Source organism: Caloenas nicobarica, chromosome 12 (genome assembly GCF_036013445.1).
Source record: "Caloenas nicobarica isolate bCalNic1 chromosome 12, bCalNic1.hap1, whole genome shotgun sequence".
NCBI classification, from domain to species: Eukaryota; Metazoa; Chordata; class Aves; order Columbiformes; family Columbidae; genus Caloenas; species Caloenas nicobarica.
The window spans coordinates 5,328,509-5,355,633 of NC_088256.1; the positions used below are offsets into that span (position 1 = coordinate 5,328,509).

Consider the following 27,125-nt stretch of genomic DNA (forward strand, 5'->3'; position numbering starts at 1 on the left):
ATCACAGTGCAATGCTTTCGGCCATGCAACCATACCCACACTTTCTTTTACAGCTTTCAAATGCAGCAGCTTGCGGCTATGTAACTTTTCAATGACCTGACAATATAATTAAATGCCTATATTGCTTTTTTCACTTACACTGGTTTTATGCCTTTATTTCTGTAAGCTTTCTCCTGCTCTGTGCCGTTGCGAAGACAGACCAGGAGTCCAAGGACCAGTCCTCACTCCCCAAAGTTGTTGGACAATCTTCCTCTGACCCAGTCAATGCAACAGTTTCTGTCCCAGCAGCGGGGGACACCGCCAGCTCTGGTCCCTGCTGGCCTCGCACCTGCCCTGGACTCAAACCCCAGACTCGTGTCAGCCCATTTGGTCTCCTTCCCCCTAACACTGTGCACCATTTCCAAATGCCCAAACCAGAATATACTGGGCAATGCGAAAGGCTTGGAATAGAGGCGGTAAAGACAGGTCCACATAAAGCTCCATTATTATTCGCTTGATAACACACAAAATCTGTTGCATCTGTGGGAGGTCCTTTACTCTATAGATGTGTGAAGGGTTGGTTGAGGAGAGGAGGAGAACAACGTACACACAGTACCTGCCCTGAAAATCTTAAAGAAAATGATTAATGTAGGAGTTGACTTCATCAAAGCAGATATTTCTTAAATCACAGACAGGCCTCATTATCAGTGGATGTGGATGAGCAACTGGAGGGGCACTGCCTGCTCAGCCTGCCTCGGCATGCTCCCATCAACACCTACGTTCCCTTCTCAGCAGACCTTCTTGGGGCTTGGACTCCAGGATGTCGAGGACCAGCTTGCACTGTCCAATTACTTATGGTAGCTGTGCAATATATGTAGAAACCACATAAACATGTATGTATATAGACATAGTTATATATGCATATATAGGTATATATTATGTGTATACATATTTTTTTCATGCAAAGATTTTATCCACTATGTCTCCTCAACAGATTAAAAGAAGTCAGATGTCAGTCACTGATACATCTCAGACTCCCACCAACCTGGCAAAGCTGCACCAAACATTTTCAGCAATGTAACTCAGCACAGCAGATACAAGGCCCCTGCCACAAATAACTCATTGGCCAGACTCCATCGTACTGAAACCATATTTAAATGAGAGACATAATCGAAGGCTACTTGTGCAAAAAGAATAAAAAGTGAAGCAACCAGATAAGTCAATTCCTTGGGAAAGACTGACAGAAGAGCCTCAAAACGAGCCTGATTCAGCTGGGAACCCATCCCCGGAGAGCTGGAAGTGGCTCCCGTGTCTGGGGACCTGGGCAATGTGCTATGGACTTGGCCAGAGGAGGAGGGTGGGCGAGCGGGAGGAAGGCCGGGGGTGGCAGGGTAGCTTGGATGCGTTGGTGTTGCTGGGTGGACACATACAGGGCTTAGTGCAGGCAGCATTTGGTGAGCAAGGAGGTTTCTGTTGTGAATGTGCACCTGGGAGCACCTGGACGCAGGGCCGAGCCAGCCATTTCTTACAGAAATGTCTCCCTCCTTGCAATTTCTCATTAGAAACAGATGATTAAAAACCAATTTAAATCTGGCTCTGTATAGCGGGAAGCAAGAGAAGAGTCATGAGCAGAGGTCTGTCACGCCTCCTTCATTCCACCATCAAGAGTCAAACACTCCTTGCCTCAACAATCAAAGAAAAAGATGCAATTGCTGGAAGAGTTGATTAAAAATGTGCATAGTCTTCTTCTCAGTAGTAACGCATTATTTATGGAAGATAATTGAAATAAATTGCTGTTTTGCAGGTGACCAATATAAGAAGAGCACTTGGGCTTTAAGGAAGAAATTGCGGTGTGACTTCATCGCATGCTATCTCGCTTCTATGACTAATATTTCAAATTCAGTGATAGAATAATTTGATTAGAATATAAATTAGCTGTGATGAAACCATCCTTCTTTCTATTTGATATTCTAAAAATCACATTATGCACCTACAAGTTTGATTCATGAGCTCTCACAGACTTTTTTCCACCTGAGGTCCTAATCCTATGAGCCTCTTTTCTCTCAGTTCCTGTTAAAAAGAGGCTAGTTAACCTCTCCTCTACCCCTGGGAAAAGATTATTTTATCTTCCATCTCAAGATCCTTTCTTAAAAAGGCTTTCAGCTTGATTTTGCTCCAAAGTATGGATACTAGTGACTGCTTCTTCCTGAATGTGATATTATGGCCAGAATTATTTTCTATAGGCTTATAGTTTCCAAAGGCTAACAATTAATTCATTGAGGAGGAAGCTCATACTTGAAAAGGCTTGAAAATGCCTCGGTAAAAGCTGTGTCCTTTACGTATTTTGGACTATTTTTCAAAAACACATACATTCTCTTAGGATACAGTTGCTCCTTCCTAAACACTTCCCACTTACTACGCTTTTAATTAAGCTTGGAAAAGCACCCAGCCAGAAGCCCTGTTTCTACTAAAGTCCGTGGCAAACCAGTTGGTGATTTTGCTGGGGCCACAGCTTTTACTCTAGTTAGCTTCTCTGGTGCTCCAGCAAAGCCAGAGAAGAAAGAACATGAAATTAAGCAGAGGAGTAAAAAGAAACAGAGAATAAGACAACTTTTTACTGGGAAAAAAAATAAGAGCTTTTCTGGGCTCCTCCATGCAGCAAAATTTAGAAAAAAATAACAATAAAGATCTTTTCTAAAAAGAAAAAAGCTCTGAAAGTTTTCTGTAAGAGAAGAACACACACACGCACAAAAGAGCCCATAAATTATCATTTCTGCTTTTTTGTTCAGAGATTTCAGGAATATACATAAAACACGTTTTTGCAAAGCACTGAAAAACACAGCTCAGAGATTTGGTATATTGCTGATACACCAATTACACAGAAGTAGAACAGTGTATCAAAAGCCTTGCACAGGTAGAGGACTAAAAGTATATCAAGAGCAGGGGTAGTTTTGCGATGCTTTGCTACAGTCAAAAGAGAGTTTTTGCTCTTTGATGGCATGCAGCTCTCTAACACAATTAGAATACTATGCATCTAGTGTTAAAAAAAGCCAATGAGAAAGCGTTTTGTGCTTTCTGCAATACAGGAGTGCAGTATGTCAGGTATGTAGATAAATACCTAAAAGGATAGCGCGTCTTCCTCCGACCTGCAATACTAATTAATTAATTGGCTCCATGTAATGCTGCAGTTGCTTTGAGATATCCTACTCTCAACCTGGCTTAGAAGTACTTCAGCCTAGAATCAATTTAGTCTTTATGCTGGCAGCACACTCTCCCTGTTTCTCACCCATTCATCAGATCATATTTTTGTCTTTCACATTTTCCTTTCCTGCCTCCAAACGTACCCAGGGAATGTTCTGTTCAGGCTGTGCTTGCTCCGATGAGCAGACCCTCATTGCTGCTTTCAAGTGAGGTCACCATGTCCTGGGAGCTTTTTGTTCTGCTCAAAAGGCTTCCACAACGCCACTGAAGCGTATTGTGCCTGTGCAGATGCTGGTGGGAAGCGCCTGCAGCACTTGTGACTGCGGGAGCAATGTCAGCGTTTGCAGTTTTGAGATACATACTATATTTTCAAGCAATTCTGCTCATCTTTACTCCTGTGTTCCAGCATTCTGTCTCTCACTTCACTATTTCAAGTAAGTCGTCAACAGCATTATGTACTGCTCTCTCCGCTCTCCTCCATCATTCAAAGCAGGCTGTCCAGGATGTGGCATTCTTGCCATGTGCGGGTCGCCTTTAAAACCTGTTCTAAAAATCTGCCTTTTAATTTGACCTATGCAAGCAAATCGCCTACGCAAGTAACATTTTTATAAGGGAGCAAAACATTTTGCAGTGTCACTGAAGTTTATGTGAAGCAACACAAAATAGATGGTTCCATCACGTGGAGAACTGCTGAACAAAGGCTGATGAAGTGCAAATGTCGAGAAAAAGTCTTCAAACCAGACCTTTCGTTTTGGAACACAGCAGTGACAGTTATTAACACCATCAATCAGGCCGGAGCTGTTGCTTTGGCACAGACTCATGCCTAGTGGGACTGACATCAGCCGGAGAACAAGGCCATGGTTACGGGCTAAGAGAAAGCTCTTGGGATTCATTTTCTGTTGCCTTGCAAATGTTTGGACTCTCTATGTTCAGGGACTGTACTTGGGATTGGTTTAAACAGTTCCCAAATATTACACTAACTGCTACCACTTGCACAGATACAAATGACTTGAGGTTCAGAGTGGTGGAAATTCAACCCACATATTTCTCATGGGAGGAAAGATACAGGATGAAATTGCAAGATGGTAGAAAAATCTGCTAATTCTCTCCTCAGCTTTCACCACAGCAATGAAGGCAGAAGAGAAGTGAAGCTTATCTCTCAAGCTGAGCTGAAGTGTTTTTACTTTCACACAAAACCTCCCACAACATCAATATAACTTCTATGAGCACTGGATCTAATGAAGTCTGGTTTCCTAAGGACTTCCGTCTCATGGCTGACTGACTTGGGAGTTTAATAAGATCCAAGCACTAAATGAAGCTTTTCCTGTGAATGGAGCATTTATTAGGTCCTGAGTGGAATCTCTGGAGTTTAATAAAAGAAAGCTCATGCTGCAATATTTCCTTTTGAAAGGGCACTTTAGGTCTCTCTCTTCCAACTGGATTAATATTTTTTATGGAACATGTAGGAATTTAATTGCTGTGAAGGCTGGTGTTCCTCTACAAATGTGTTTGAAATTGTCCCAAGATTTTGATTTACTGCAAGGAAAAGAATTCTGACAGACAGACTTACCCACACCGTGTACCCTCATTTTCTATCAATAACCAGGCTAAAAAATTTCTCTGTACCCTAGAGATGCAGCAAACACTACGAGAGTGTGCACGTTTGAGAAAAAAAGCAACCTGGAGATGCCTCTGATCTAGACCAGTGTCAAGCCCAAATCCATCAGGCAGTGAAACAGGATGATCATCCCCTCTCTTTCCCTTCTTTCACACTCCATCCCAGTCTCCTCCCGCAGCACTCCTGTTGTGGCTTGTGGCAAATTTGGAGAGCAGTCAGCATTGCAGCAATTCAAGAAGTCACAAAGTGTATTTCAGACCAAAGCTTATGTCCCTGACTTAGAGTACCTACAACAGCCTTCCTACCCAAGGGGTACAGGGGGGGAAGAACATTTAGCAGGTAATTCTGTTCTCTTTAGCTGGGCTTCGATTTGACAGAAGGAGATATAGAACACACAGCTGAGAGATCAGTTAGCTCAATCCATGGGGCCTCCAGCTCAGATGTGAAAGTACAGGGTTCAACATGGGTTTCCAAAGAACAAATGAAGAATAGGAACCAGACCTAGAAGAAGCCAAGGACTGAGCAGCAGGGGCACCCATCTGAAAAGTCCAGCATTCGGATTCTGGGTACTGTAGATTAGCAAGGTGAATATTAAAAAGATCAACACCGCCTTTTGATATTCTTGAAAAATATGTTGCCTTTAAAATTTAGCTCTTGTTCATGTTCTAGTATTCAGGGTTTCAGAGTCAGCATTTTCAAAAACTATGACCAGTTCTATCAGAATGAAAGATACTGGAATAACTGGTTTTAATATAGGTGTCTGCTAAAATCTTGGCACTGTAGGTGTTGAGTATATACATATATATTCATAAACCTAGCCTGAAGAGCCATCTTCTTTAGATTTGCTCCTTATTAGCTAATTGAAGAACACTAAAATAATTTGTGCTGAGTAGAAGAGTCATCCAAGTTTTGTACATGCTGAAATAGTACTGAAAACACTGGCATATCATACAAATACCTCCACCGAATGTCCTTTTCCTTCTAAATTCAGATTAACATCCTCACAGTGAAGCATGAGATCGAAGTAATTAGTCAGAGGTTGGTGGTTTATTTGCCACAACATATCATCTTTTCAACCCCAGCTGGCCTTCCCTCCCCCTGTTATGAATGCAGAGTACTATGCTTAAGAATGAGAAGGTGGTGAATAATAAACACGCAATGATTAATAAGAGGTGTTTCCATCAAAACTGATATCGGAATAAATGATTAAAGCCTTTCACAATCAACTCATTTATTAAAGTGAATGCATTAAAGTGAAAGCTTGTCATTTACGGTAGTTTTCGCAATGGGCAGTGTTTCTACTTGTTTACTTCAAGAGTACGGGTTTGTACTTTGGTAAATCAAGAAATACTGATTTTGAGCAAGTCATTGATTTTATTGTCAGAACAAATTTAGCTTTGAGAATTGATTTTATTAACGTATTTCATAAGTCCCTCTAAACACAATTTGTGAGCAACCCACATTCTCTTGATGTAAATGCCATTTGTAATTTCGCCAAAAACCAATTTAAGTGGAGATGGGCCAAACTCATTTTTCATTTATGTTTATGCCATTCTGGAATAAACTCAGCAGTCTTGCAAGGATATGCAATTGTTTCTGACTAAGTGAAAATATAATTCCTGTATTTTCATTGATATATTATAATTTCTGATTAACGTGCTTGACTTCAAGGGGATGTGATTATTTCATAGAGTTTTCTGGCTATCAGCAACAATTTTGGAAGAAGACCATCGAGCAGATTTGATATAGTTATTGCTCAGAACATGCATTCTCGGCATTTATTTCATATCTATGTTTTACTGTGTATGTGAAAAACCTCAAAAGTACGGATTTTGTGAAAAATTTCAATAAGTAGATTCACTCAAATCCCCACAAAATAAATCCTCCAAACAAGAAATGCTTTCCAAAGCTGTATGTAGATCTGTACTGCAGATTGTCAACTTCATCTATTGGTGACAGAAAATTATACAGTATTACTATACTTAGACCTAGCAAAGGAGACTAACTACTTTGTAGGGACACTTTAAAATGCCATCATTTATTATGGTTTTTAGAGCATTTACTGGCATGCATTTACAATTTGTCTTAAGATTATCTCAATCAATGTGGTAAGAATACATATTGATTTCCCAGAACACTGAAGCATTTGCAAAATTTTGAGAAATGTGAAGCAAGCTTCCTGTAGGTGCTGCAGCATGGAAGCATCTGGATTGTTCATGGCAAAAACCGTTTATTTCTGCCTCTATGAAAAGAAAGCCTTATCCCAGCTGAATGCTGATGTCCTGAGAGCAATATGAAGAATTTGCTCTATGACGTGCTTTTTCCTACCTATGATTTTGCAGAAGCCCTTTCTCCGTGGCATTGGAATTATGTTGTAGGTAAACAAAACCTGTTTCTGGCAAGTAGCCAACCTACCAAAAAAATAACCATTTTAAGGCTATTTTAAATCTACTTACAAATTTGGCATATTTGATTTCAGCCCCAAAAGCTTACCTTTTTAATTTCCGTTTAAAAAATAAAATAATTTTCCTTCCGTGTTTGCCAGACCCTCTGCTGTGACTTATTTGCCAAAGGTTATTTGCATTTTTTAAAAGGAATTGAAAACCATCAAAACTCACCATTTCAGATTTAGTGAAACATTTTGTTACTGAGCAAAACGAGCAAAAATTTGAGCGCAAATACACAGCTACAAGTTACACGGCGAGCAAAGCAATTGTTCGTACAGGCTGAGATCGCAAGGAGAAGGCGGGGAGCAGACGTTGCACCTGGCGCCGTTCCCTGCACCTCAGAGATCTCTAATCCGGTTATTGATGCCCCAGGCGGCTGTTACACGTACCCAAGAAGCAAGGGAATGCGCTTCAGGCAGCTTTCAGCTGCACGGAGAGCTGCCAGAGCCAACGTGCCCAGGAGCCATGTGATCCTAAGACAATTACTGGGCTAGTTTAAGCTTGGGTTTAGCACAACTAAGCCAGTTGACCCTGTCCTGCTTTAGGAGGAGTAATTATATATCTAGTGGACAAGAGAGGATACAAGGGCCCGTCTGTCCCAGAACTGGGAACAGGGAAGCTGAGGTTCCTCTGCCCACACTTGCAAATACTTAGGGTGCAGCGACATGCGAAACGGAGCAAGGACATGTTTTTCTCTTTTGACTCCAGCAATAAAATCCCCAAGTGCTTCTGTGACAACAGCATTTGATTCCATCATTTGTCCCTGTGAAATGTGATAAGAACTACTCAAAACGTTGACCCCACATTCTTCACGTATGCGAATACAAGACCGTAATCACCTGCTATTACTCAAAGCCTACTCAAAAATGAGGAACAAGCTCTGACTATTGTTACGCAGTGTATTTTAACTGCGATTTTCCAATTGCGAAGGACTGAGAAAAGGGCAGGGAGAAAATGAAACACAAAATTACCTGCATCCTGCTTATTAGCTTGCACGGTCCATAATATAACTTAAGTATGTTACTTGAATGCCTCAAGATTTTCTCAAGTACGGCTTTTCCCTCATTTTGAAGCTAATTAATTCAAGTATTTATTGGCAAAGGCCAATCCCTTCCTTGTGCTATCTGTAAGTGTGGCTCACTGACTAGTCAAGAGTACCATTTATGTTTCTTCATGTTTATATCTTTTTTAGCATAAACTATAGATGTGGTATCTTTTAGTCTAATTTCTTCTACACTGCTCTTGGAATAAGAACTGAAGAGCACTTTGAGAAATGTCTTGAAAAGCAGTAGCTTCACTACAATACTGCTGTTGTGTAATTACCTACTGTAATGCTCCGCCATGATTTAGAACAGATTTAGATGTAAACAGAAAATATATTTTTTCCATTTAGTAATTCAAGCAGATCACTCTGAATGCTGGACGAAAGGAAAGCACTCTACACTTCTGATAAACTCCTTAGAAGACATATCTCAGAGTAGCAAGCAACTTTCTAAAGTAGTATTTATTCTTTATATAAGCTCCTCTACACATTCATATGCCATCTCCTGGAAAAAAAAAATCAAGTGTACGGTTTTGCATTTATATGGTACACCTCAAAATAATCATGTGAAAGGAAGATCCACTCCATATTGTGCATTCCAGAATGATCTGATTCATCCAGGATATTCTGATGTATAATCCTTGTACAGGAAAGTAATTTATCTGTCTCCACAACGTGTAGAAAAGTGACAACCCATGAAAACCGGGTGCCTACCTGAGTGATGTCCATTCCAGAGTCACAGCTCAATGGCTGGGTTGATGTGAGGCCATTCGAACCTATTATTGTTGTGATCACACCGTTCTCATCAATTTTCCGAATCATGGTACCGTCAACGAAGTAAATAAATCCGTGCTTATCCACAGTGATACCTGGATGAAGGGAAAGGGTAAAAATGTGTTAGAGTGTTAATACTGACATTATTTAGATTTAAAGGTATGAGCTTAAATTTTTTGCTCTCCTCTCAGACTCTGAAAACCTGCTGATTAAAAAAAGTATGACAATAATTTTTTTTTAATCATTACTTATTTGAGACTTATACAAACTCTATATGGAAAGATCATACCCATATATCAGACTCCTTGACTTACAGAGAAAGAAGGAATATATGAGGAAGAAACAGAACAAAACAGCAGAGGCTTTCCTTGTAATGTAGTTCTATATACATAGAATTAAGCTCTTCAATAACTTTGCTTCATGTCCTTCACAAAGTGGGACAAAAGTAGCTTTTCTAAAAACTTATCTTACAGTTGATTTTTCTTCATTTTTATTTCTTTAATTCTCGTGCAGAGACTTTTTTTTTCTTTATTACTGTACTGCCTGAATTATCAGAGAGCCTGAGCAAGGAAGAAGCACCCACAGAAAGCAAGAGATACTTTTGTTGTGATACGAGCCACACATAAAAAAGGTGCAAACCAGGCTCTGCTCAACAGGCAGAAGGAATATCTGTGCTACAGAATGTATTCCAGTGCAGTGCTGCCCAAGATGATGGTCATCCACTGGAAGCAGCCTCCTGATAATGGGCTTCACAAGGAGCTGGTACAGTTCTCCCACTTCTGGATCGGCAATAGGTCCAGCACGGCTGCACCGCACAGCAGAGACGGACCCCGAAACAAATGCAAGGGCTATACGAAGGAAAGGTCGTGGTCTTCTGTGTTTCAGTGGGGAAACTGAGGCACGGAGGACTTGCTGTCTCCCACCAGCAGTGCATAGTACAGCCATGTCACAATTCATGCCCAGCCCGGGTCTGTTCCAGTATAACTCTTTGTCCCCAGTTCTCCCTGCATTCAATTTGTTAGACTTTTCTATAGTGCATGAATGGTAAGATTTTTTTTTCCCATGAAATGTTGAAAATATAGCTAGAAAAGCACTTCCTTTCATGTTAGGTTTGTGAAATCCTTTCTACCAAAACTGCTCAATTTCTTGCTTTAAACTACTTCATAATTTCCCATTTAAAGTTGCATAACTTTGCAATTATAGCAGCTGCTGTGCACAGCCAGGCTATTTTAATAATGAATTTATGTTCTGCTACATGGAAATGAAAGGCAAAGGACTTGAACAGATGGTTTGGACAGTGGCTTATAGGGTCCTTGATTTTTGTCCTCTGCATTTAGCACAACTAAGGCTACATGTACTCTGAGTTTACAAAACGCTTGTCTGCACACCAGTTTAGGATCTCACACAGCAGTTCCACATGTCATTAAAAAAGAAAAAAAAAAAAACCAAAACAAATTGAATTCCTTCACCTCTGAGCCTCATTTCCCCATACTTAATTTAATTTCTTTAAGTATATAAGAGCAGTTGTAGGTGGGAGCAAGGGACAATAAGGAGTCTGGGGAGCAGGGGAAGAGGCAGGCGACTCTGATGTTGGAGAATATCATCACAAAAAAAAAAAATCCAGAGGCCACAACCATCTAGCGTGTAGCTAGACTTCAGCATCTAGCACTCCTGCTACATCCAGCTTCTGGGCTATTCATCAGCACAGTGTTGATAGTTGAAATTCTTTAAATTGTCAATACAGTGCGCTCATCTGGCTGTGAAGCACTGTTAGAAGAGGGGTACTCAGCAGCCTGTCACCTTCTCCATCCAGGACAAAAAACACCCCCAGACTGCTGAAGTGCCACGGGGTACAGGCTTAGGCTGTATCACTTTGTTATGTTAAACAGCTTATTGCTGAAATGCCCATTTCACCAGGATGGATGTCACCTGGGGGACTGAAATCACCTGTGGGGACTGGATGGGTCAGCCGGGGAAAATCTGGGAGGTTATAAAAAGGCTAAAGGAAGAGCAGCTATCTCAGGGTTTGGCTCCCTGCTGGCCTGGGAGCTTGCAGCTCATGTCTCCTTGCAGCTGCCTTGGAGGATCTTTACTCTTTAATTAGAGTAACAGTGCTTTCAGAAACTACAGGATGACTGGCAAGCTCACAGCTATTGTCTGTTTCTGAGAAATCCAATTATAAACCTGAAAGACTGAAGGTTTGAAGGTGAGCTGAGGTAAAGAGTGCATCTGAGAAGCAGAAGGATTTGTTTTGGTGTTGGGGGGGTAACCTGTGTGTTCTAGTTTTTAGGGAGAGACGGCACCTCTGTCTGTCATGTGTGCCGAAGAGACTTTGCACTGGATAGACCTGTGCTCACAGAAGACAAGAATTAGGGGGGGCTGTGTTGACTCTGCTCCTACAGTTTGGGGCCACAGAGCAGGAGAAGCCAGGCTCTGAAACACCTCCTGTGGTTCTCGTGGGGATGCTCAGGGGTTCCCACCCTCCTGTCTGGTCTCTGTCCTGCTCTGATCAGCTTTGTTCTGTACAGGGAGTATTAGTAAACGGAAAAACTGCTAGAAAGTTGTTGTAGATTTTTTCTTTTTTTCTTCACAGATGTGTGAAGGTTGGAGACAAAAGTGTCTTTGATCCCAGTCTCCTACTACTTTCTTGAGAGTTTTCTCAAGACTCCTTTTGAGAAGACAAAGCTGTGCCGGTCTGCTGTGGCAGGCAAGGTGTGAGGATCAGGGACTGCTGTATGTAACTGTTGTATGTGATATTACTGATACTGCATCATGCAGCAATATTAGGTGGGATTTGATTTGCTTTCTGGTGTGGTTCACAGGCTGAAATGAGAAACCTGATGTGGGTGGGAACCACAGCACATGTGCTGTGTCTTAGTTTGCCTTTGCAGAGGGGTGGTGCTGTGTGGTAAGCAAAGAGCTACGCTTCTCACCTGGGTAGCACAGCCCTGGATCAGATCCGTGCCATGGATAACACAAGGCTGAGATCTATCGCTAAGGCAAGTGCATCTTCTGTTTTACGCAATTTCCCTGTGAACAGATGGCTGTGTTGGCTGCAAACCGTCCATTACATAAAAATCAAAAATTATGCTGCAATTAAATAAAGCTACTCAGCTGTGTTGCTGAATGGATTTCAAACGCTGACTATATAAGAAAACCAAAGGTCCTTTAGTGTTAACAGTGTTCATCTTGCTCTCCAACCATCGCAGAAAGGCAGTCTATCTACAAGGGAAGCACATGTGTCAGTGTGATGGCATAAACAAGCCCATGTCTTTGGTATTTGTACTAAAGGTAATAAATTCCTGGTACTTCCTAATAAGTCAGTTTCTCCAAGTATTAGTGTATATACATTCGACAGCAAACTACTGCACCCAGTGCTTACTGCCATATACCCAAACAACATGACTTTATCCATTTGAAAAAATTACTTATGCATTTAAGTCTTGTTGACAAATACCCAAATAAGGCATTAATTGGAAAACTGAATACAGATTTGTGGCTAAACTGTTCCAATTTATTCATTACTCGAGTTGGATTCATTAATGCTCCTGTCATGTCGTGCATGATGCTTCACGTAATCTGTACTCTAAGAGCTTATTTTTAATCCCTTTCTGACATAGAGTGTAATGCAGAATCAAATCACACACAGCACTTCAATTGTGCTTTAATCACTGAGGAACTCAGAGAGGAAACATGCACATGCTGAGTGTAATGAGTTGCACCGAATGCAAGTAGGAACACCGCTCACTCCATGAGTGAGTAAAAAGGTCATTTCAGGTACCTTTTCTTTGCATGGAGAATGAGATGTAGCTTGTATTGGGCTGTTAATCTGATTCTGTGGTGTGTGGTGTGCGTTTTTTTTTTTAGGAACTGTTGCACTAAACTGTATGCCCAACTGATGCTGTCTTTAGGCTCAAGTGTGACCCACTGCACAAGTGACAGACTTATCTTGCTGGGATGGGAGATTCCTCATTAAACACTGATGTCTGAGAAAGGACAAAACAAACTTGTGTGAGGATTTAGCCTTGTTCTTTGACTCAGGGCTGAGCACAACCTGTTTTTCTGAGTAATTTGCTTATGCTGAAGGACTGTTTCTAGTCATTTTTATTGACAGTAACTGAGACTCTCAGACATAGAACTAGACTTTGTATCTGAAAGTAAAACAGTAGCTCTCATGAAAGTCTGTCTCCAGTAGATTTACGTGCAGACACCTTGGAACAATATTTATAACACTTAGAGGTCTCTTAATCAGTACCACTTAAGTTCTGTCGACTAACATTAAAAATGAACTGCTGCTAGTGCGGTCAGATGTGGCTACTAAGTATCATCACTAGAAAAGACTCAGCAGAAAAAAGTTTTGCTCTTTATACCTGTTTTCTACACAAAATAGTACCTAGTAGGTGGGCTGAGTATAACCTCTCCTGTTATATGCTCTCAGGAGTGATTTTGGTGAAAGCGTTATTTCACTTGGCAGATCTGCATTAGTGCACATACATACACAATTACAAATGCAAATAACACTTTGCAAGCAAACGGATCACTTTTGTATAAATTCAAAATGTATACGATTATTATACATAAGATTTTTTTCAGTCTAGAAATGTTGGCATTTCATTGTTAACAGAATTATAAGCTTATAGCACTATTAAAAGTAATAAAGCAAACTCCCCGCTAAGATATTTTATTTTCCTTTTTTTCGCCACATCGTATTCTGTACTCGTATTTTAAAAGGCTCTTTTTGAGAACAAATCCTTTTTGAACACATCAATACACAGCAGCTAGAGTTATATGTTGCCCACTTCTGGAAATTCTACTTTACACCTTTTGCTCAGCTAAAAACTTTGCAAATGCGCATTTTACATGGAAAACTACTAATTAAACTTCAGAAGAATTTGTAAAAGAACATCTAGAACTACTGTTGAGACCTGATAAAAGAGAATGCCACCTTCTGCTGAAGAAAAACTGTATTTAGAAGGAACTTGTGATTCTCATAAAACTTTTAATAGGGAGAAGTGAATCAAATTGGTTAATTACCATTTTATGGTTGGTAAAAGGGCAAATTACATGCCATCCATTTCTAAACTTCCAAATGTCTCCAGTGTTTTTAATTAAAGCTGCCATCTAGAAACTACTAAAGCAATTTTATGCAATTAGTTATTTATAGGTTACCATAATACACCACTCAAAATATGATTCAAGTGATTTGCAGTCTGTTGCTTTGTGATCTTTGTCATCCATACTTCATTACTGTCTCAGTACTAGCAGCAAAATATTCAGCAGTTCTTTGTCAGCATGACTTCAGTACTTGCACTCGAGTGTTGTTCTCTTCAGATGCGTAACAGCAGAGCTGGAGCAAACAGCACTTCTAACTGCTGACTGTGAATGAAAATATCCCGCTTCCAGTCTGAGCTGTGATGACTGGGGTCATACTTAACGTTGACAATGGTTAGCAGAAAAGCAAATAACTTCCACATTCAGATGAAAGTTGGATGAAATTTGGAAAAACTTCCTTTCCGAAAAGTTTACCTTAAATGTTCTACAAGATTCCCAGACTTCTGAAATCATATGTAGCTAAGACTACTGAAGAGCAAGAATAAGGAATAAATTTTGCTGAATCAAAAATTGCATGAAATGAATTTTTGGCTGATTCTGTGATGCATATATGACAGTGATTTGAGGTTGCAAATCACCTTGTTTTGTCTAATTACTTTATACACTGCTAATGAAATATCTCACCCCATTCTTCTTTCCTTTTTAAATTGTGTGGAAGGGTTGAAAAGGTCTTAGGAATTTATAGAACAGCAAAGATTGCTGGATAAACAATATTGATCATTACCTGTGACAAGTGGGTCTTTTTTTTCATAAAAGGCTATATTAGGAACATGGTGTATATCCTGCTGAAGGTAACAGGAATCTTTTAGCTGAGCAGGAGCAGGCCCTAGATGGGCTACTGCCATTTGATGAACGTAAAGGTTTAATCTGAGCAGTTGTTCTTACAGCTTCATTTACTTTAGAAAGTATTGTTGCAGATAGTGAGCAACAAGACTGATTATTTTGGGATGTAAGCTCCTGGGGCGAACGCATTTTCAAAACCATGATTTTTTTTTTTTAGTAGTATTTCCTTAGTAAAGTCATTGCAAGCAAATGAATAAAACTATACTGCAGAACTGATTTTTAAATTAAGCTTTCACTTGTGTTGCTAGCTCATGGCCATGGCTCTGAGTGAAAAAGGTTCTTTGCTACAGCTGTGTATGAGGTATGTTTATGCACGGGATTCAGAACGTACTCCAACCTTCTGCATTTCCCTGGTGTTTACTCTGAGGTCACTGCATCTGTAGTGAGGTCACGACGCTGCATTCAAGTTTTCTCTCCCCTGTGCAGTTTTCAATGTCTCGAGGCACTGACTGTGCACAGGGCTTGCACTGACACTGTGCGCATGAGCGCTCCCGTTCTAGAATCTGGTCTGGACTCAGGAGTCAAAAAGCAGATACTGCAGGAGCTTAGGTGCTGAAATCTTTGGCTTTAGTGCTTGAGATTCCAAATGTTGTAAATCACTTCTGACAATTAGTGTTCAATCATTGGAGGGACTCACTGTTTTCACAAAAGTTAGTTTGCTTTTCCACCATGGCTGTCCTGCGTGGATGCTCCGAGGTTGTCACGAATACAAGGTAATTGAAATCAGATGTTAATCTGAGACACTTTTCTTAGTGTACTGACTAGGAGATGCTGTAGCTCAGCAAAAAAGTGTTAACTTGATTGTCTCGGCTTCTCACTGCCTCTGTCAATTAAGCGTGGGAAATCAAATATATCTGCATGTCTCAAGCCCACTCACGTCAGAAGGGCAGGGTAGGTAAGTGTTTAATGCCTTTGATCCAGGCATTGGCTTTGCACTGATAAGTAGGAAAAACTCCCAGGTATTTCTGTTAACTTTAATGCATCGTACTGCTTCAATATTCAATGATTAATCTAGTTAAAAGCAGGACATTATTCTTTGATGCCTTATTATAAATACTAATTCAGATTGCTTAAATGATAGTGTAGGTGACCAGCACTGCCATAAATACTTTTTATCAAAAAAAATCCCCAAACCCACCAAACAATTTCCCACCCCAAAAATTAAAATCTGTTACTTGGTAAAGTTCAAGTGATTGAGATTCAGTTGATGATTAATATCTTGTGTAGTTACTACTTCATTTTCCATATCTTCTTGTGTAATAAATGTGTTCAGCTTGTCACAGATCTTATTTTATGTCCCCACCTTGTATCATTTCACATTCTGCTTAAGTACTTGGTCATCTATTACACGACTCATTACTCTGAGATCTCTACAGAATTAAAGAAAGTTGTAGTTAAAATAATATATTGAAGTTCAAGTTTGAACTACCTCACCCATGCATGTTTAAAAGCATCTTTCAAAGCCAGCTCAACATACAATAGTGTAAGATTAACGTTCACTAAACCCCATCTCTAGTCCTTCACAGCAAAGTGGGAACGGACCGAACAAAGCTACATGTGTTTGTTACCTGCAAAACAGAAGCTGTGGAAAGTGGATCAAATCATAATTGATTAGTGCGACTTCATGATGTTTTCCTGCCTGGCATTTAATTCCTGGTCACTAGGCAAAGGCAGTCTTGCCAAATAAAGATAACGAGAAATAAAAGTTGATGAAAGCCTTCAATCATTAAATAATCACCTAGGACTCTCCCAAAACCTACCTGCATGCCCACTGAAATAGAAAAATTGTTACGAGTTTCAAAAACTTACAGTATTTGAAACAACTTTCATTCAGAAAAGTAAATAAGACTATTAGAATTTCTATTTATTTACATACTTCTGAGGATTTTGCCAAACAGGATTAAGTTTTGCAAGTGTTACACAGTAGGTATTTCTTACCAATTTTGCAAATGGATAAACTGAGTCATATAGATAAGCCCTTATTTAGAGTCACAAGCACCTCACAGAACAAATGAGAATACAACTTCTGAGCTGCAACTAACTAAGGTCAGGCGGCCACTAAACAGAGTTCTCGGATATTACCTTTCCACTAAGAAAGCGGTAAATTTATTTTTCATTTGTAACAGGAAAAAAAGGAATACTCGGGACAAAAATAAGGGGGCAAATGGAAAAAACTAAAAGTTTTTCTGCATCAGTTTAAAAAAAAAAAAAAGCTAATCTTGTCTGGTCATGAAGTAATGCAAGCAATTATTTTTAATAATCTCTTGGCAATTACTCCATCTTTTTCTGCATTACCAGGCAGTGTACTGTGTACTATAAAAATCTGAGAGGTGAGAGATAGGAAGCAATTCATTTATTTCTGTGGTCAAATACTATATAACATTGTGTTGCGTTGTGTTCAAGTATTTTCAAATGTAAGATGTTGGTGAGTCTGTGGACTCACCAAAACTTTTGTCAGTGTCTCCTGTCTCCTAGAAAAAATACTTTTGTATATACTGTTTGAATGCTATTTCAGTCGAAATGTGGTATCTTCTAATGGACAGTTATTCCAATAACAAGCAAAATAAGTGATATAAAATGGTATTTAAGTGAGACTTTTACATTTCTTAATAAATAATAGATCTATGGGTACTAGGTAAGTACTCCCTACTACTTTCCAAGGTTATTCAGCCTCTTACAGTTGAGAGGAAAACAAGGACATGCACTTTTGAGGCTATTATGATAATACACAGCTAATTGTTTGTACTGTGCTGGCGACTACAGGTTGATGCTGTGTCTCGTTAGGCCCTGTACAAAAAGGGAATGTGGCAGTCCATAGTTTCTTGAGATTAAAATCCAAAACGTAACAAATCTGACAATTTCAAACTGATGTCATTTAGAGTAGATGCACAAATCAAAAGCAGCTGGGAGCCATTACCTGAATTTGCCAATATACAAGCCATAGTCTGCTAACAGTTAAATTTTTAATATTTGCTGGCTGCCCCTGAGCTCATGAATTGTACTTTTCTTCATCTTAATTTGTTTATGACTAGAACCTTCTGTTAAGGAAGCCAGCTAGGCATAGGTATTTTTAAAGTAAATAGCATGTTACAAATTTTTGCCAACATAGTTCCCCAATAAGTAAATAAGATGGAACAACTAATTGTATTCTAATTAGATACAATCAATTGTAATCAGCAATAAAACATCGATCATTCTGCTGCTAAAGGATCTGAAACTCTTTGTTTTGTACTATTTTTAGAATTGATTCATTACATTAATTAGTTGCCTGAAGATTAACATTTATTTGCACTTACCTCACACCTTCTACTATTAAAGACATGTTAAAGTAGCTCTATAACTACAACGTGTCTCTTGCTGAGCCTTAAAACAGGATTACTTGCTTGCCTTAGAGACGCTTCTGCCTGGATATACATTCTAATTTCCTACTGAAATACGGCCTTCCTGTGTTAGCTCACAAAAAAGAACCAAACCCCCTTCTTAGAGCCAGTCACCAGGAGGGAGCAGCGTGTGACGGGGGATGCTGAGGACCCTTGTTCCAGGGATTTCAGTGGGAGTTGAGCACAATCAGCTGCTTTAGAGCACCAAATCCAGAGACTTTTCTCACAGCTGCAACGCCCGCTGCAAGGGGATTACTTGTGGCACTGGTGGGGATTCAAGGCTTCACAGATGTGTTGCCCGTGACAGTACAGGTTTTCTGACAGGAAGGCTGCAGCAAGATGCTTATTTCATGTGCAGTAGGTGAGATTTAATGAGGAAGGACAAGCTAGTGTTCCAATGAAAATTTATTTTGCTGGCTCTGATTCAAACAGCCCTAAAATTAAGGTGTATGAGTAAGCTCCATTAACATTCTAAGAGTCAACTGAACGCGTAAAATCTAAAAAATCGACTCTGCAATCACATTATTTGCTTAAAAGTTAAATATAATTAAATGCTGCCACCTCGCAAGTGAAAGGTAATAAAAGAGGAGCGTTGCCCCACAAGGAAAGAGTATTTCAGAGGATGCCAGCTGGAGCCTGCTGCTCGCGCTACTCCCTCATGAAGGACCGGTTCTATTAAAAACACGAGTGAGCTTTGTGAAGTGATTTGGCTTGCTGGTATTTGGTTAAATCATCACCTCAGACCCATTTTTGTATGCCCATTTGCATTTGAGTCTCTAAATAAGGGAAGGAAATGAGAGATGACCAACACCAAGAACTTCAGATATGCTCTTTTCTTACCTCTTGGACTGTTGAGAGAGGCCTCGGACGCCTTTCCGCCGTCCCCGCAGTGGCTCTGGTCAAAGGGAAGGCACTGATCCCCCGTTCCTGCCACCACATCTGCGTTTTTGGCCAGATCTTTTGTTTCGATGAGAGATTTTGCTTTGTAGACTTTTCTGGTGTTGGTATCCGACAAGTAAAGGGATTCTGACACAGGATCAATGGCCAAGTAATATTTATGTGCAGGGCTTGTACTGAAACAGAGAAGAACATCAAAGTTAAATTGTTTTTTATTTTTAATGTGTTTGTGGCAGCTTAAAAAATTGCGTTCTACTTATCCGAAGACATCTGTTCTATGATTCGGGGATGACAGAGGCATAAGTGAGACCAGCTTTAACGTGGCTCCCGCAAGCAGCGGTGCTGAGCAGGGAGGCACGGTCCTGGCTGTGGAGCCTCGCCAGCCACGGACCAGCCAAGCTTATGCAGAGCATGCTACTGGTGGAGTTAGTCTGTCCATCAGTACCGACCCACTCAGTATAAAGCTAACTGGAGTGACTTCAGCTTAGTTATAACTATTACTATCAAAAGCAAGGTCATTTTTCTATACCTGATGAGTTCTAGTACTCTCGACACTGCAAACAAATCCATGAGTTGCAGCAGAGTGAATCGCAGACTGTTCTGCATGGGCACAAATACCCACTCTTGGTTATTTTCATCTGTTTCTAAACCTTCGGAAATATGAAGGTGTGAAATACGGTGCCTTAATTCTTGCCGACTGTATTGTCAGGAGCAAGGCAGAAGGCCAAGTACTGTCAGTGCAAATAGGCATGAATTAACGCATCATGATTCATGCACTGAAGTGCCTTATCGAGATTATAAAATGTTATTTTAAAAAATATTTACATATGTTAATTAAATGGTGAGGATCATAAATTCTAATTGGAGAACTGGGTTGCATCTTATTAACCAGCAAGACATTTTGTTTCTTTTTTGGAGCAAAGTTTGAGTCCTCTGTGTGACTCTGAAGCCTTTTTCTATTATTTCTTTGTTGCTAAAACTCCAGTTTCCTTGGCTGGCTATATATCTGATTATTCAAATAACATGTGAAATGAATATGACAGCTATGAAATGCATTCCCAGCTTTTGGGTTTAAACCCCTCCTCCTCTGCTTGGTGATCAGCAAACTGAATTTTAGACAGAGACTTCATTCCTTCAAAGAGAACAATCAAACCTATTTTACTATAAACAAAGGTGAATTTGATTAACAATTATATTTATTAAATTCGGAGCGTTTCTCTACATCTAGACTTCAAAAAGGACTTTTGTAAGGCTGTTTCCTTGAGCATAGTGCACATATTACTGTTACTGTGTTTTACTTACCTATGTCGTGTGTCTCTATTCCTAGGCAAGACAGATCAGTTCAGGTTTAAAAAGAAAAAGACAAGAAATGTTAGTCCTCGACAAAACTGTGCTCTTTGCCTGACTGCTCACAGAGCTGTACCCCAATAACAAAACATTGTTTATCCTGTTACTCGGTATTATTTCTTTCTATCAGACTGCTTCCTTTCCCCTGCCTGCATATTGTCAAGTTAATTCTGAACAACCAGCACACAACATCATCACCAGCAACGTTAGCTAGTTGAAGATTCATGGGTGTTAACTAAGAAAAATTCAGTGTATCACTGTCTGAAATCTTTCCTGCCTTCCTCTCTGGTTCTCAAAGGGAATGGGAAGCCAGAGTCATAATTACATAGGAGTCAGACTGCAATGGCAGGTTTGCTCGTCTGCTTAAACTCAGTCACATTATCTGTTATAGATGAGGAAAAACTTAATTTTATTAATTCTAAACATGTTAAGTCTATCTTCAGCCATGATGCTGTGACTTGACATGATACTCTGCGTATTTGCTATTGAATTACGGGGTTTTCTTCAAAAAAGCACTTCACGGAATATTTTAAATTTTGTGAAAACGTTCGCAGGGCAAGAAATCAGCTTTATTAATTCTGCGTTTTGTAGAAATTCATTATGCAAAATTTGTTCTAAAGGCCACTTAGGACGCCCTTTTTAACTGCTGACTTTAAAGTAAGCGCAAGTTTTCTGATGAGTTTCTTTGACAATTGATGAAATGTATGTTCACAAGACAACTAAATGTGGCTGCTTCTTTAAGTCCCAAGGGGAAAAAAAGGCTCACCATGGTTTTCATAGGCATATCGCGGCCAGGCTAATCAAAGCTAGTCAGGGAAAGCTAATTATTGGTTTTTTTACCTTAATTCTAATATACCAATTGAGTTTCCAGAGGGAAAGATCCGTCTGACGAAATTGAAGTCGCCGATATACACGCTGCCATCGGGCCCAGAAGCAAGAGCAACCGGGGCAAAGAGTTTGCTGTTGAGTGCAAGACCATTGCAGGTGGAGCACGAGACACTCCTCTGGTGCCCATTGCCCATCACGGTTGCGATGACTGGCGGCTGCTGGGAAATGAACATGTTTTCACCATTTCCTTTGTGTACAATTCCTAAAGGTGGTGGGGGGGAGCAGAAAACAGAGACAAAGAAAGCAAATGTATAGCATTTAAACTATTCTGCAGTTTTGGATGACGCAATCCTCTAGAAAATCAGATTACCAAGCCAGCAACAAACATCAGGTCTTTTAAAGACTGCCACAGGCTTGCACTAATCTCTTCCAATTTTGTTCAGTCCCAAACTTTGCCATCACCATTTTGTCGATGAGCGGTTAGTGGCTATTTTAAAAGCCAACATCATGAGGAGAACTCATGGTTGGTTAATGCTCTAACAAATTAACTGTTAATTGCAGTGCTATCCGATTTCTTGGGGATTACTATTTTAATATTCATTTTATTCATAAATTTTTATTAGGTAGCAGAGGAATTTCTTAGGCAGTTTGAATATTTAATTAAAGGAGATTAATAGCAGGAGTACGATGCATTTTTCACAAAAGAGCACTGAGTGGCAGTACAAAATCAATATTCAAATTTAAATGTGAGTTCTTCATGGTATATAAAAATGGTGCCAAGTGCAGGAAAGCCAAGTTAAGAGTCAAGGAGTAATTTGGAGGCACAAGTGAATGCATTACCAGCAAGAATATATTAAGTTCTGCCATAAAGTTTAAAACAACTTTCCAGTGTGTCAGTATTTCAGCACTGCTCTGTGCCATATGTTGTTGAAAGTCTTCCCAATCACTAGGCTGGTGATACCAGAACCAGTACAAAGATATATTTTCTCAAGCTGATAGCTGTAGTGTTTATTTTAAATAACAATGTGGTAATGTAGTTAAGAAGTACCTTTAAAATGACATGTTATTGTAAGGTTTTGGCTATTTCTGTAAGGCAGATAGGTATTCTTTTAGACCGCAGTCCAAAAATCTCTTATTTCCCTTGGAAAGCTCAGTACTTCATTAGAGAAGTAGCAAAAAAAAAAAAAAAAAAAGGAATAAACACCAGGGAATTTACTTTCTGGAGGACTCTTACACTAGAAAATGAGCATATTCTAGATACTGCAGGAAGTACATGTTGAGACATATCTGAATTTGCCCGAAGTACGGCAAATGTATTTATGTACTGTTTCTACCAACTTTTGCTAAATTATTTTTTGTGGCTTTCAGGCAAGTCTGAAGCTAACATTCTCTTTGGAAGTTACTGAGTGTTGCCACAGCTATTTTGAAGGGATTTAAATAAAAAAATGATTTCTGAACAATAGAGGACAGAATACATATATCTGTTTGAATGTTATCTTAAAAAAAGTATCTTGGAAATACACCATTAAAATTAATGGCAATATCCTTCCTTACACACCAGATAAAAATACTACCAAATGAGGATGCTGCCCTTTTTCTGAAATTAACAATATAAAGGTAATCTTTCAACTGCCTCTTACAAATGCCAGTAAATAATTAGGGCTCCAGAGAGTATGTTTTGCTGTCAATAAATGTAAGCCTGCGCTTAATCTCAAGCTTTTGAGCTGCTGCTTTAATTTTAGTCGGTGCTGTGTTTCACTGGGGCTGAAATTACCGTAAAACATAAAGTCCCCGTAAAATTACTCTTCTTTCTCCCAGACAAATAAAAATAGAATCAATACACTTGCCCATCAAAAGAAAAATCTAATTCAATGAATACTCTGAAAGATCAGTTAATAGCACATTCATTTGTATCCATGAGATATAGGTGTCTTTAAAAGGTACCAGTGTTTATGGTATGTGTTCTCTTCGTGATTATAAGAAATGCCCTGAAGGTCTTCCAAACTGACCAAAACCTTTGCGTTAGAAAACATTAAACTCTCTAATCATGTCACAAACTAGAAGTGATCAAACCTCTAAACTGGAGGGGAAAAAAAGTGGGGAAAGAACAGTTTAGCATAGCTGAGAACAGCATGTGATCCTTTGTTAACCTAACAGTCATACTGATGCAAAACTGCATACATTTAAAAAGCTTGAGTTTCCAATGACAGCCACATTGAAACAATATATGTTATTTCACATCTGTGCTGCTGGAATAGGACATATTTTTTATTTCTCCTTTTTTTTTTTTTTTAAATATACTTACATCTGGCAATAGAACACAGTCTATACTTGCCATGGTTTCTGCAAGTCCGTACTTGTACCTCCACAGTTTAGACTCTGCTATGAAGTGCAATTCTGTAAAATTGTATCTATTTATTTTACATCTTTTCTGTTGTGCCTACTTATTTTGTAACATCTCTAAACAGAATAGTGTTTTGGGGAGAGAGGGAAGCGTATCCCCCCTTGTGTCTGAGTAGGGCTGTCGTGCACAGCAGCAGACCTGAAAGACAAGGCTTAGTGGTTGAAGTTCGGTATAAACTCCTCAGGACTAGCCAACTAACCAAGCGAATGCTTCCAGTTTTAGTTTGAAAACAACATTGCAATAGAGAACTTTTAGAAAGACATTTGTTATACTCCAATGCTATTTCTATAGTTAATCCAGTGACAGTGTTTCAAAAACAGATGCAAATTTCATGCTTCTAAAAAGAGCAGCTCTTCATACATAGTGGGAGTGCTTTAATTAAAAGCAAAAAAAACCCCTCAATATATTCATATTTGAGAAGGCTACTCATGCTTTCATTTCATTTATAGTGGCATGGAGATAAGTCTGAAATGTATAATTCTAAGTCTGAATCATTTCTTGTCCTTATTTAAAGTACCTTTTATACATCCGAAATGGAAGAGCAGTTGACTAGTTTCTAGATAAGACCAGAAGCACACTCATTACTTTTATTCTTTTGGTTAACGCAGTTCATTATTTGGTTTTGTTGCTTTAATATGAGCCTACAGGCTGCTCTGTTAGGTGTGCACTAGCTATGGTATAGTCATTGTTTTTCTGCTCCTAACTGCTCTCCTGGTTCCTATACATGAGCCAGGTGTGGATGCTCAAAGCCTATTAGAATCATGAGGAACATCTGAGGCATCCCTGAGCTCTGGCTGGGCTTTGCCAGCCTCGCTGGAGATGCTCTCACATGCAAACTGAGAACAGGAGAGACCCACTGACTTCAAGCCAGATGTGCTTATGCCCTCCCCTCCCAGATTGTGTCCCTTTGAGTAATAGATAAAGATGTTCAGCAGCTTCCCCCGACTTCAGCCTGGATCATGCCCAGCGCAGTGGAAACACGAGAGGAAGAGGAGCAGGTACAAGAAGCTGCACGTTCCCTGTCCTTGTTATTGGGCTGGGGTAGCTGATTTGGGAGGAGGTGGCACGTGGCTGACAGGTCTCTGCTCTCTGGTGTTCCCAGCCCCACAGCTCAGACAGGGCCAGGAAACAATTTGTCACCATATACCCCCATGCTCAGGAAAGCAATGATTTAGCCCCGCTCAGATTATAATTTCATACTTCACAAAATCTCAGAACATGTTAGTGCCTATGGGGTGAATTATAGGAGTAACCACTGCAGTGAGCAGATAGTCATATAAATAGGAGTTACTGCCAGCAATTTAGTCTTGAAATTAAACTATGCAAGTGGTAAATTGGCACTAAGGAGTAGACTATGGGGCTCACAGTTGGGGGCTGAGCTGACTGAGGTCAGATTTCTCTTTGTGTTAAATGTCAATAGCTGGCATTTAAAAGAGACAATCTATACAAACCAATAAGACAGAGTATGAAAGAACCGCTGTTTAAAATGTCAAACTATTTTAAATCAAACCAGAAATCCAGATAATTTACAAACTAAATCTGACCTTTTGTATTAGGAATATTTATACTGTAGCTGTGCATTCAACAACAGAACTTGTAAAAACCTGACAGCTATACATCTGTGCATGAATCTTCATTAACAGAAGTTTGCAGACGGAAATTTTTAGTGGACAGACTCTCAGCTGGAGCAAATGGAGAGAACTTTACTGAACCCAATACCCTGCTGATTTATAAGTGCTGAAAATCTGACCCCAAGTTGCTCTTTCCCCAGACAGTGAGGTATCTGTCTATTGGCAAAACCATATTTTCTCTAGTTGTCATAATTTATCTACAAGCATTGTTTTAATAATTTAATCCCACTACTTTCTTATTATAGATGTTAAGGGAGGAAGAGAAAAAAACCACAGGAATGTAAGAAAAGAGATTCAAGTCTCCATGCTTGAAGAATCTCTATGCAGGGTTAATGCTATGACACCAAGAGCACTTACATTTTCTTTTTTCTAATGCTTCGAAAGGTGCTGGTTTTTTTGTCCTGAGGAGTAACTTGCTGTGCCTCTCTGTGGGCAGTGACGGAAGGTTCCGCGTGCTGGGCTGGCAGCGCGGTGTCGGCAGCACTGCCTCTCGCCCAGCCCCACTGCTTTCCTGCAGGGTTTGTTGCCCCGGTGCTGGGGTGCTACTAAGTGATGTTAGTCATAGGATGAATTAGGGGCGTAGATACTTCGCTGAGAATATAACACACTACAAACTGACTTAAAATGTGGTACTTCTACACAAACAGTGCGCGAATGAAGCTAAATTAGTGTGCCCTTTTGCTGTCTGAATGATGACAATGTGTTAGTGATCACAAGAGTTAGTGATATTAATGTTTAATACCTGGGAGCCAGAACATTAAAAACATCCTTTCAGATGGCATTTACAGTGTAGTTCTCAATAAATGAGGGTGCACATCCAAAGAGGATTACACATTAGGAAGTGTAATGCTTAAAATCTGAACAATTAATTCCTTTAAAATTTGTATTCTTCTTCTGCATGGCCAGTTAATAAAGAAAGGACTTACCACTTTGCGGATTTAATACATGGTGTTTGTTTATAGACCAGCCTCCCAGATTTGAAGCATCCATTTCAAAGCCTTGAAGGATTACTGTTCTCTTCTCCCACAGAATAAAATCAGGACATGTTTCATATTCATAACCCACCGACACTGCAAACAAATAATTAAAGATCTATCAGTCTACCTTTTCCTCTGTGAACTACTAGGTAATTTTTCATTCCAGGTTTTGATATTCAGCTGTCAAGTAATGATGCCACTAATTTTCCTCTGCCTGATTACTATTGTTGAATGGTATTTTTTTTAAAAAGGGTTTAAAGAGATTAGTATGTTATTACAGCTATAGCTACTACTGTTTCAAAGCAGAAAATTTTCTGTCGTATCAGTTATGGATTTCTTAACAGTATAAATCTCCTCCCATGACTCCTGACTTGACTGTTTATTGCATTTCTGCTAATTACCTGAATAGCAGCTTAAACAGAAAAAATCCCTGCTGAACTGTTTTAACTTCATTTGCTAATTGTAAAACCTGTAGTTAGGCAAAAAACGGAATGCCAAGCTGAAAACTTCTAGAATAAAACACTTATCTTAGCAGTCTTGCATATCACATGGTTCCCCTCTACAGTTGGCCAAAATACCTGCTGAAAATCATAAATTTCCCTAAGGATGGTGGTTTGGGGGGGGCATCAAACTGGGCAAAAAGCC

General features: G+C 39.6%; 1 protein-coding gene across 2 annotated transcripts in view; it reads right to left on the reverse strand.

Moving 5' to 3' along the window:
• The window catches only part of TENM1 (teneurin transmembrane protein 1), a 240,286-nt gene that overhangs the window by 33,265 nt on the left and 179,896 nt on the right, over nucleotides 1–27,125 (reverse strand). For both annotated transcript variants that reach the window (XM_065643703.1, XM_065643702.1), the window contains 5 exons: nucleotides 26,430–26,573; nucleotides 21,481–21,730; nucleotides 20,596–20,616; nucleotides 19,237–19,469; nucleotides 9,002–9,156 (listed from right to left, as the gene is read on the reverse strand). In XM_065643703.1, the coding sequence (XP_065499775.1) occupies nucleotides 9,002–9,156; nucleotides 19,237–19,469; nucleotides 20,596–20,616; nucleotides 21,481–21,730; nucleotides 26,430–26,573 (803 nt within the window). The remainder of the gene's footprint in view (nucleotides 1–9,001; nucleotides 9,157–19,236; nucleotides 19,470–20,595; nucleotides 20,617–21,480; nucleotides 21,731–26,429; nucleotides 26,574–27,125) is intronic.